Raw genomic sequence first — 11811 nt, 5'->3', positions numbered from 1 at the left:
AGCCTAGTGAACCAATGAGCTTATACTCATGGATGAATCAAAATCAGCTGTGGTCAATGAAAGACCCACTGTGGCATGGGGGACAACTCAGGAGAGCCACACCATCTCCTCTTCCTGACATTTCTCATTATTCATTATACAATCTTGCAGGGGTGGGAGGGAGTCAAGGGATGGGGAGACAGGGGGTAGAGAATGGGGGGATGGGGGAGTGGGGGGTGTTCTAGATGGGAACCTTGAGTTTCCCGGAGGAAATGTTTCCACTGAGAAAAAGTAGTAGCTACTTTTGCCTGCATTTAGGCAGCCATACGTACATCCTGCTAGGAATGCACACAGAGCAAAATCACTCGCAGGGTGGGAGCTATACAGTCTAGGGAGACCGAACAGGCCAGGTTACAAACGTCTCCAGCGAACTCTCAGTAGGCCCTGCCTTGAAAGATTTCCTCCCCTCCCAACAGAGTGACCCTGAGGACCAAGCCTGTAACAGTTGATCTTTTCCAGATATTTAAGATCCAAATTAGAGTGCCCTCAAGCTTGGTCTTGGTATCCTCCATCTGATCCAGTCCTGATGAAGCTGAGCTCACACCCCCTAATTACAAAGCCTAAGCTCACAACTTAGCTTTGACCTAGAATTCCAGAGGGCACAGCTGCTGGACCAGGGCACACTGAGGACACAGTGTTGCTGTATTTGTTTACTGTGTTTTCAATTCCTATGGAGGGACTCATCAAGAGAAAACCATCAAAATTAACAATTAAAATAAGGTGGAGAAGGTGGTCTCGGGCACACCCGTCACCCCAACCCAGTACATAGGAGAGTCGTGAGTCCCAGGCTACCTCAAAAAGGGGGTACAGAAGCAAGGTGGGTGGAGAGATGGCTTAAGGGTTAAGAGCACTGCCTGCTCCTTCCAGGAACCTGGGTTCAATTCCCAGCACCTACACGGCAGCTCGCAGCCCTCAGTACTTCTGTTCTAGGAAATCTAGTGACCTTGTCTGGTCTCTGTGGGCACCAGGCACATGGTATACATTCAGGCAAGAGATTCACACACAGAAAATAAAAATCTTTTTAAAATAAAAATAAAAAGTTATAAATAAAAATAATAAAGGAAAAAGAGTAAAGTCCATCTTTTTTTTTTTTTTTTAAAGACAGGTTTTCTCTGTGTAGACCTGGTTGTTCTGGAACTCACTCTGCACCAGGCTGGCTTCAGAGATCTGCCTGCCCCTGCTGAGATTAAAGACATGCACCGCCACCACCCAGATTCACATCTATATTTTTAGAGACTTGTTTTATTTAATTACTTATATGCCTGTGTGTCTGTGTGTTGGTTTGTACACATGAAAAAGGGAGAAAAGCTTAACCCGAGCTGAGACTGAACTAGGCCACTTTGCACTAGGGAGAGAGCTTGGTGGCCTCGCCTGGTGCCAAGAGACTCTGCCACCCCAGAACTCCGATGGCAAGATGCTAACAATGAATGCTGAGCCCTGAGGGTGAGCAGATTTTCTCTCCTGAGCTGGGCTTCTTTTTCTTTACTAACATGCGTGCGTGCGTGAGTGCATATGCCCTACATGTGTGCAGATGCTCATGGAGGCAGAAAAGGGCATCAGATCCCCTGGAACTGGACTTACAGGCAGTTGTGAGGACCCAACATCTGCTAGAGCACGCCCGTCACTGCTCATCACCGGTGCGCCTTCTCCCCAACTAATGTGTCTGTTAATCTATGCTCTTATCCCTCCCTCCCTCACTGAGCTCTTTCTGCTCTAGTCCATGTTCTCAGTTTCAGACTATAAAGACGGCTCTAAGGATAGTAATTGGAAGTCATCAGGAAGATCACATGCATTCATTCTTGTATTTATCCAGCCATCCACACAGCCCCCAACCATCTATTGGGCTGCAACCCAGGTTAAATTCGTCTGTCTTTTTTACGAGAATGCACAAATCAACACACAGGCAGACAGATGCACACAATTAACTGATGGTAAGAATGTCTGTTCCCTAGTTCATGCATGAGTCAGAGACAGAACAAAAACCTCCCCCTTCCGTCCTCTGTCCCTCACGCTTTTTCTCCCTTTCTTTCCTTTGTCAGGGTCTTACTAAGTAGCCCAGGCTGGCCTTGAACTTGGGATCTCCCGCCTCAGCCTCCAGAGTGCTAAGATTTCAGGCTTGTCCCCCCACCTCTGCTTCATCCCCTTTTCTTTCAACAAGGAGCAGAATTTGAGGTAAAAGTCTCCAGGAGGCAACACTGTCTCCTTAGGACCCCATTGTCTACACTGTATTTTCATATTTCTGTTTTTTTTGTTTTGTTTTTTGTTTTGTTTTTTTTGTTTTGTTTTGTTTTTTTGTTTTGAGTCAGGTCTCAGTGTGGTGTTGGTTAGCCTGGAAACCACAGAGACCCACCTGTTTCAGCTTCCTGAGTGCTGGGCTTAAGGAAGGCACTAGCATACCTGGCTTATTTTCATGTTTGTTTGTTTGTTTGTTTGTTTTTACTTGTGGCAAGTAGTACTGGTAATACTGATTTTCCATTTACAGAGGTCATACAAAAAGATTCACTTTAAAACAAATTTATTAAGCAAACAGCAAATCAATTTAAGGAAAAAATATAAAGTAAATCATAAAACAAAAGGTAAACTGATATGGACAAATCTTCATGTTCTTGACTGAAGTTTGGGAACTCAGATTTCCAGGGACGGGGAGCTCCAGGAGTTCCAGTGTGTTTCCTGCTGTGAACCCCTCTCCTGAAGGAGAAGTCAGCCGGCGGGCACACAGATATTTGGGACTCCGTTTCTGTGGAATGGATCACTATAAGTAAGTCTGCCTCACAGCAAACCTGGCTCTCTAAACCACTCCAGCAAGCTGGAGGGAAGGACGGCAAAGGCTATGTCTGGGGAGTGTCCCTTCCCTGGGACAACCTTCCTTCTCATACCACTCAGTTCTCTTTCGGCCATCCTTTTCTTAACACGGATTAATAAAACTGCACTGTAGCACGTGTGCAGCCATAAGTGGGTGAGCAGAGGAGCCTACTGATCCCTTTTGAGTCTCTGTCCCAATTTCCGGCAAGAGACAGCCTCTCCAGCTCGGCTCAGCAAATTCCATGTTGCCACTTAGTAACCAAAGTCATGATTTGTATGGAAACAAAGACTCCTCCAGGATTTGTCTTCTGTGTTTTGTTGGAGGGCCTCACAGAGGTGGGAGAGAGTGGCTGGGAACAGATAGGGTTTGTGGCTCTGGGGAGCAAGATTCCTGCCATCCCCTGCCCACATGACTGACACTCATAGTCACTAGCTCTGGCATCGCGGACAGGACCTCTTCATTCTGACAGGCTGTCTTAGGGTAAGTGTGTACCCTGATGTACCATCTTGAAGCCTTCTGGCTTTTAGCCAACTAGCCTTGTCTTCAATTCTCAGAGTCACAACCTAGGCATTTTAACCAAAGCCGAACTTCAGTGCAATCCTTGGAGTACAAGCTGTCCACACTCTTAACCTGCCCACAGGTCAGGTGCAGAAGACAGATATTTCCACACAAAAGGCCCTATCCAGTGCGAGGATCAGGCTGGAGGCTGGAGCTGACCCCCCTATCCCCTCTTAGGTGGGAATTAGTCTTATGGGTTCTGAAGATTCAGAAGCCCACACTGGTCCTGCCTTCCCTCTTCCAGAACGCCGAGATCTGCTCCAGGGTGACCCGAGGCTGGAGACTCCAGTCAGGCTCAAGGCTCCCTTGCCTCAGCCTCCAAGCCCTGGGGCTCCCAACCTCCAAGCCAGCCTCTGCCATCGGCTCAGGCCCAACCCAGCTCACCAAGCCTGTGGCATAGGGACTCTCTTCTTGGGTCTGAGGCCTCCAGAAGGTGCTCTGGGCTGGGACTTCTGGTGGGGTCTGGGGAACTAAAGAGCTGGGTGAAGGGTGTGGTGTTGGAATGGCTGGTGGAGCAGTTGCTCTGCCCTCCAAGGTGCCCCCAGGGGTTGGAGGATCTGGAGCCCTGTCCATCAGCAGAGGTATGGAGGAGCCATACCAGTCCTCAGAGCGCTCCCGGGCGCTGCTTGTGGGCTCAATCCATAGCTCTCCTCCAGGGCGCCAGACTAGGGTGGGTGCACGCTGGCTGGGGTCTGGTTGCGGGCGGCGGAACAGGCGTTCGGCCAGTACAGCAGTAGTTATGATGAAGAAGGCTGTGAGAGAGGCCAGGCCCAACATGATGGGAATACAAGGGCCGCAGGGGATTACAACCCACATTGCTGCCTCCGATGTAGGCTCAGTGAGCCCCTCCGTGTGCCCTGAGGGCTGCTGGGGAGTTGCAGGCATCTGGGAGACACAGTGGTGTGCTCAGAATAGTCGAATCAGGGAATGTCTCCACTGGGAGAAGGAAAGGGCACCAGTCAGAGGATATCCCGTTTCCTGGAAAGAGATTCAACACACTTCTAACAACTTGACCATCTCACAGGAGGAGACAGGTGGTTAGACTGCGAATCGCTGGGACTGCAAATCCTTGGCCTTCTATTTAAACTGTAATTTCACTTCAGAATCTCAGAGACAGACCGGGAGGAGGGGGTGCTGGATCTCTTTGCCTCTCTCTAGAGTGTGGGTGGCCACACTGACTATATCTTCCTGCTTCCCGAGGTCAATTCGGCTCTTCTAATTGGCTTATTGAGCATGGGTGACTAAATTAGAGAGGAGCAAAGGGGATGTAAAGGGGACAAAAGCAAACCAGGGGAGGCTGGAGAACAAACCAGAGCTGGCTGAGGCTCCCTGCACAGTCACAGGCCTCACTTCCCCTCCCAGCCCCCCTTCACCCTCCACCCCCAACCCCCCATGACAGATCAAAGTCTGGGGCTCTCAGGTCTTGTCTCAGCCTTAAGTGAGATGACTTGGACTGAGAGAGAATCCCCTTGCTGGCCCCTCCGTTCCCTATGTACCCACTCTTCCAGCCACCTTACCCGTCTCCTTGGAGGTGGCCCAGCTGTTGGCCCTGTTGTGCTTTTTTGGCTGTACCGGGTCTGTGGCCAGGCACCAATCTAACTTGCCCGGCTCTGCCACCAGTCCCCCATTTGCAGTCGCTTCTGTACCCCTCACCTCACCTGTCACCTTGGGTCAATCTTGGATTTCACTGTCTTCGGAGCCCTTCTTTTCCCAGTGCATGCCGGGAGTGTGTGTGTGTGTGTGTGTGTGTGTGTGTGTGTGTGTGTGTGTGTGTGTAGCTATCTGAAAGGCCCTGGAGGGCTGGCCTCAGAAGGCGGCGGAAGGGAGGCTACCACCTGTTGCTGGGCGACTGTGCCCCAACTTTTCCTGCCCCCATAGAGTGTTTCCAAGGCAACCTGAGGATGTGGTCAGTGTGGTGAAGAACCACTTCCTGAGTAAGGTGGAGCGAGAATGAACAGCTGCTCTGCTCAAGTCAATCTCACCCCACAGGCAAGGCCCAGACCCCAGCACGTTCACCTTCTCACCCCACGGGCAAGGCCCAGACCTCAGATTGCTCACTCAGGGGAGAGGAAGATTACAAAGACCGGCTCAGGGATTCCCAGAGCACTGCCTCTTCTTGGAGGGTGTCTAGCCCTCTGCACCCTCTTCATCCAGCAGTGTCATACTTTTGTTTTTTGGGGTTTTTATTTTTTATTTTTTGTTTGAGACAGGAATTTAAGACGTAGCCCAAATCCTCCCACGCTTGTCTTCTGAGTGCTGGGGTTTCAGTCCTAGGCCACCAGCCTAAGTTCATCTCTCCATTACTTCTGATACCTAACACAGTGAAAACTATGAGAATAATTGTTATTCTGCACTGTTTAGGCCACCTTTACATGTCGTGTATGTAGTGTCTGTCTGTGTGTCTGTGTCTGTGTGTGTGTGTGTGTGTGTGTGTGTGTGTGTGTGTGTGTTTAGACCAGGTCTGAGTCATGTCTACTTACACCCTATTACTTTATTTTCTGTCATTGGGTGTTTAGCTCGCCTTTATGTATTTTCACCACAAGCGTGCCTGGTGTTCCAGGAGGCCGGAAGAGGATGTCAGATCTCTGGGAAGTTGATTGATGGTTGTGAGCCACTTTGTAAGTACTAGGACTTGGACCCAGGAGCTCTGCAGGGGCATCAAATGTTCTTTCCAGATCCCACCTATTTTTTTTTTTTTTTTTTTAGTATAAATCATTTGTTTTCCTTCTAATCCTTACCTCTGTATGTAGATGGCTTTTCTTCACTTTGGGTTGAGGATTGTCTCTAGGTTGCTGCTGCTGATATGATAAGGCTCAGCATAGAAGGCCCTTGGGTCCAGCACCATGGCCCTAAGTGTCCCCATAGGCCCGGTAATCTAGTATAAGGGTGTCCTTGGAGGCCTTGGCTACAGCATCCCCATGTGCTTCGAAATGGTTGCCTAGAAAGCTTCTACATTGGTCTTGAAACATTCACTCTCTCCAGCACCTTCTCCTGAATTGCCATCCCCAAATCATTTCCACCCTCAATCTTGGAGATCAGGTGCTGGATCCGTATGATTACCAGAATGCACTTCGCTTTGAGAGCCCAGACTTCTGGCTTAACCAAAGCAAGCAGGGCCAGAAGCTTCGCATCCCCAGGGAGGAAGCCACACTTGGGGACTTCTGTCTTCTCCTGTGTGTCTGTTTCCACCTCATCATCCTTGGGAGGGGATCTGGGATACGGATGTCCAGAGGAGTCCGGGGGGAGGAGAGATCAGCCACATGGAGGGAATCCTCTTGCAAGAGCTGACTTGGGGATATGATGTTTTGTGGCAAGAAAGTACAGAGGAGGTCATCAGCCTCCCAGAAAACATTTTGTCTGAAGACATCCCCCCTGTTTACGGGCTTCTCCACTCAAGCGAACCCCACAAGGCTTGGCCATGCTTCCCCAGTTGCCAGCTCTTGCGTTCCACCTAACTTTTTAGAGACAGCCCCTCTCTCTCTCTCTCTCTCTCTCTCTCTCTCTCTCTCTCTCTCTCTGTCTCCCCCTCCCCCCAACATGGAGCTCACTGATTCTTCAACACTGGTTGTCTAGTGATCCCCAAAGATCCTCTCTGCTTTCCCAGTGCTGAGATTGCAGGAGCACACTGTGGTGCCCATAGTTTTGAAGTGGGTGCTAAGTCTGAGCTCAGGTCCATGCTTGTCAAGCAGCACTTTGCTCTGAGCCTTCTCCCAGCCTTTGATCCTCCTCTTTCTTCTTTTGTGTGTGTTGGGGGGAGGGGTGTTTGTTTGCTTATCGATCATGTTCATGCTAAGGGAGCACAATTCTTTACCACTAGCATTCCAACATACATCTTTTCATCTGTTCTGAGACAGGGCTTCACTATGTATCATTTCTAGCTTGAAGTGTTCTATGTAGACTACATCGGCCTCCAAATTGTGGCAGTCTTCCAGCTACCTCCTTGGAGCTGGGGTTACAGGGCTGTGTCAGTACACCTGTTGGTACACCTGCTCAGTACACCTGCTCAGTACACCTGCTCTGTACACCTGCTCAGTACACCTGCTCAGTACACCTACTCTGTACACCTGCTCAGTACACCTGCTCAGTACACCTGCTCAGTACACCTACTCAGTACACCTACTCTGTATACCTGCTCAGTACACCTGCTCAGTACACCTCCTCAGTACACCTGCTCAGTACACCTGCTCAGCACACCTCCTCAGCACCCCTCCTCAGCACCCCTCCTCAGTACACCTGCTCAGTACACCTGCTCAGTACACCTGCTCAGCACACCTCCTCAGCACAGCTCCTCAGTACACCTGCTCAGTACACCTGCTCAGTACACCTACTCAGTACACCTACTCTGTACACCTGCTCAGTACACCTGCTCAGTACACCTACTCAGTACACCTACTCTGTACACCTGCTCAGTACACCTGCTCAGTACACCTACTCTGTACACCTGCTCAGTACACTTGCTCAGCACACCTACTCAGTACACCTGCACGGTACACCTGCACGGTACACCTGCTCAGTACACTTGCTCAGCTCTTGGGGTTTTTTCCGTGACATACTCAACTCTTTCCATTTTTATTCACATTAAAAAGTTATTTATTAAGCCAGGTGGTGGTGGTGACAAATGCTTTTAATCCCAGCAATTAGGAGGCAGAGGCAGGGGGTTTCTGAGTTTGAGGACAGCTTGGTCTACAGAGTGAGTTCCAGCACAGCCATGGATAACCAGAGAAACCCTGTCTCAAACAAAAGAAAAACAAACAGAAGGAGGAGGGAGGAGGAGGAAGAGGAGGAGGGAGAGGGGGAGCAGAGGGGGAAGAGGAGTAGAAGGAGGAGGAAACTGGTCAAGATGGTGCCTAGTGTGGCAGCACACACCAGTTATCCTGGCATTTGGGAAATAGGCAAAATCACCAAGTGTTTAAGACCAACCTAGTTTGTCTAGCACGTTCCAGGGCAGCTAAAGCTACATGCAAGAGTCTGTCAGAAAATGAATAGGAAAGAAAAGGGTGGCCATGCTATGCTTCGTATGTTAATATGAGGAGAGGATGTTCTTAATTTAAAAGAATTCAAATAGAAAAACCAAAGCAGAGTGACCCACAGCTATGACCCCGGTCCTCAGCTATGACCCCGGTCCTCAGCTATGACCCTGGTCCTCAGCTATGACCACAGTCCTCAGCTACGACCACAGTCCTCAGCTACAACCCCAGTCCCCAGCTATGACCACAGTCCTCAGCTATGACCACAGTCCTCAGCTATGACCACAGTCCTCAGCTATGACCACAGTCCTCAGCTATGACCACAGTCCTCAGCTATGACCCTGGTCCTTAGCTATGACCACAGTCCTCAGCTATGACCCTGGTCCTTAGCTATGACCCTGGTCCTCAGCTATGACCACAGTCCTCAGCTATGACCACAGTCCTCAGCTACGACCCTGGTCCTCAGCTAAGACTCTGGTCCTCAGCTATGACCACAGTCCTCAGCTATGACCTGGTCCTCAGCAGTAAGAGGGAGGATTGGCAGCCTGGGCTATATAGCAAGACCCTGATCCAAAAACAAGCGAACAGACAAAAGTCTAAATCAATAAATGAATAAAACCTTAAGCTTCAATTATTTTTTTTTCTGACACTGGGTCTCTGGAGACCAAGCTGGCCTCTAACTCTCTATGTAGCTTGAATTCTGATCCTTCTGCCTCCACCTTCTAAATGCTGAGTTATAAGTGTGTAAAGCCAAATCTTGTTTATTTAATGCTGGGTCTTGAACCAATGGGTTGGTGCATGCTAGGCAAGATGAGCTATTAATTACCATTTTATCATAAGATAAAGAGAAACCTCTGGAAGAGGAAGATGAGACATGGTTTTCCTGTTGAATCAAGCTGTCTATTTTGATTCTTATTTTCCACTGCTTAAATTAAAAAGTTTAGCAGTTTTTACTGATTCTTTTTTTTTTTTTTTTTAAGATTAAGCTGTCTTCAGACACACCAGAAGAGGATATCAGATCCCATTACAGATGGTTGTGAGCCACCATACGGTTGCTGGGAATTGAACTCAGGACCTTTGGAAGAGCAGTCAGTGCTCTTAACCACTGAGCCGTCTTTCCAGCCCCTACTGATTCTTTTTTAAAAAGAAAAAAGAAAAAAGCATTATTATATGAACCAGGGATTCCATGTACACACACACACACACACACACACACACACACACACACACACACACAAAACACGAGAAACACTTGAACTAGTAGATGTTTTGAGATATGCTATGGAGCCCAGGCTAACCTTGAATTCACAATCCTCTTGATTCAGGCTCTGGAGTGATGGCTTACAGTGTGTGCCACCGTGCCTAGTCCTTCAGTCATTTTTATTGGCCTCTGTAGTGTGGGGGACCAGAACCTAGGTGTCTTTACTCACAGACATCCACCCAATCATGCAAATGTTCCTGAAAGGAAACAGGAAGTTGCTCACTGAGTGTCTGTAAGAGACCTCTGGCTATTGGGTAAGTCTGGGCAGAAGCCTGCTGCCCCAGCGATGGGTGTGGGGGATGAGCTTGACTCAGCTTGGAAACCCAGTTCCCACTGTTAAAGGATACGGCCCATGGGCTGCTGTGCCCACCATTTGCTGAAGCAAGTAAAGCTGTTAACGACAAGCACCCTGCCCTCGGCGCTTTTCAACCTCAAGTCTACTTGATTGGTTTAAGAATGTGGTCCAGGGGCTGGAGAGTTGGCTAAGAAGTTAAAATGATGGCTCCTTCAGAAGGCCCAGGTTTGACTCCCAGAACCCTCTCAGTGACTCACAACTGTCTCTAAGCCAAGTTCCAGGGAATCTGGCATCCTTTTCTGGTCTCTACAGGCAATACACACACACACACACACACAGACACACACACACACAGACACACACACACACACACACACGGTATACTGATATAGATGCAGGTAAAACACTCATACACATAAAATAAAAATGAAGAAGAAAAGTATTTTTTTCTTCTTTTTTTTTTTCTTCTTCTCTTTTTTCTTTTTTTCGGAGCTGGGGACCGAACCCAGGGCCTTGTGGTTGCTAGGCAAGAGCTCTACCACTGAGCTAAGTCCCCAACCCGAAAAGTATTTTTTTTAATGTAGTTCAGAACTAGACATGGTGAAAAATACCTGTAATCTCAGCACTTGGGAGGCTGAGGCAGTAGGATCACAAGTTTCAGGCCTAACTGGGATATATATATATATATCCCTGTCTCCCTGTCTCTTCCTTTTATTTTTTTATTAGTGTGTGTGTGTGTGTGTGTGTGTGTGTGTGTGTGTGTGTGTGTAGAGAGAAGAGAACAGTTTGCGAGAGCAGGTTCTTTCCTTCTACAATATAGGTCCTGGGGATTGAATTTAGGTGGTAAGACTTGGAGAAAAGCCCTCTGTGCTGGCTGGTTTTATGTAACTTGATACAAACTAGAGACATTTCGAAAGAGGGACCTCATTTGTGACAGTTCCATCATGAGACTGGCCTGTGCGGAAGCCTGTGGTGCATTTTCCTGATGGATGTCTGATGTGGGAGGACCCAGCTTACTGTGAGAGCCACCCTGGGCTGGTAGTGAAGGTTGCTATAGGAAAGTAGGCTGAGCGACCCATGAGAAGAAACCAGTCAGTCCATGGCCTCTGCATCAGTTCCGGCCTCCAGGTTCCTACCTTGCAGTCCCTCCCTGACTTCCGTAGGTGATAGACTACAAGCTGTGAACTAAATAATGGTTCCTCCTTGGCTTCCTTTTGGCCGTGGGGTTTAATCACAGCAAAGGAAGCCCTAACTAAACAGGCTCCCACCCGCTGAGCTGTCTCACCAGCCTCACACCCTATCTTAAAACCACAGCAAAAGATGGCTGCTAAGGTTACATCTCAGGCCAGAAAGTCAGAAACTCTTGATGGGATTCAGGGGTAGAATGTTATTGCAGCAGGCTGCAGACCTTAGCAAAACTGATTCCATAATGGAAGAACCATTCAGGCTGTGAAACTCAGCAGGTAGACAACATCACCTGCTAAAACTAAAACGAAGGCCTAGCTCACCGAAGCCCGCAGTTCTGGGAAAGTCTTTAAATGTACTAACCTTGCCTTCTGACTTCTGTAGCTCTGCTTTTGGCTGTTCTTGTTAACTGGAGTACGTCAACCCAGGATACAGTTTTTTGTGCTTAAAAGCTCACCCTGAGAAAGGCTTGGGACTACACTTTGGGATCCCAAATGCCCAGTGTAGTCACTGGTCAACCAATAAAGCCTTGCTATTGGCTTAAACCCATTTCCAAGAAGCCTTCTCTGGTGTTTCCATGCAATCCCGACGCACAGCCACGGTGAAGCGCACTGCTCCATCTGTATCCCCAAGTCCCACAGCGTCCCACACCGGACTGACAGGCATCTTTTGAGGAGACATCTTCCTGAATGGGTGAGGTCCC

The 11811-nt window shown here is 48.7% G+C and overlaps 1 protein-coding gene and 1 pseudogene across 5 annotated transcripts; both read right to left on the bottom strand.

Moving 5' to 3' along the window:
• Window positions 1-2537: 2537 nt before the first annotated feature.
• On the bottom strand, window positions 2538-5219 carry C1h16orf54 (similar to human chromosome 16 open reading frame 54). 5 transcript variants are annotated; one of them, XM_006230265.4, is made up of 2 exons: window positions 5059-5219; window positions 2538-4378 (listed from the first exon to the last, which is right to left on the bottom strand). In XM_006230265.4, exon 2 carries the CDS (start codon window positions 4283-4285, stop codon window positions 3608-3610), a length of 678 nt encoding a protein of 225 aa, XP_006230327.1. In that variant the 5' UTR covers window positions 4286-4378; window positions 5059-5219; the 3' UTR covers window positions 2538-3607.
• A 908-nt stretch (window positions 5220-6127) lies between these two features.
• Psme2-ps3 (proteasome activator subunit 2, pseudogene 3) lies at window positions 6128-10109 on the bottom strand (annotated as a pseudogene).
• Between the last annotated feature and the right edge of the window lie 1702 nt (window positions 10110-11811).

Source organism: Rattus norvegicus, chromosome 1, assembly GCF_036323735.1.
Source record: "Rattus norvegicus strain BN/NHsdMcwi chromosome 1, GRCr8, whole genome shotgun sequence".
NCBI classification, from domain to species: Eukaryota; Metazoa; Chordata; class Mammalia; order Rodentia; family Muridae; genus Rattus; species Rattus norvegicus.
This window is presented reverse-complemented; position numbering and strand designations above follow the sequence as displayed.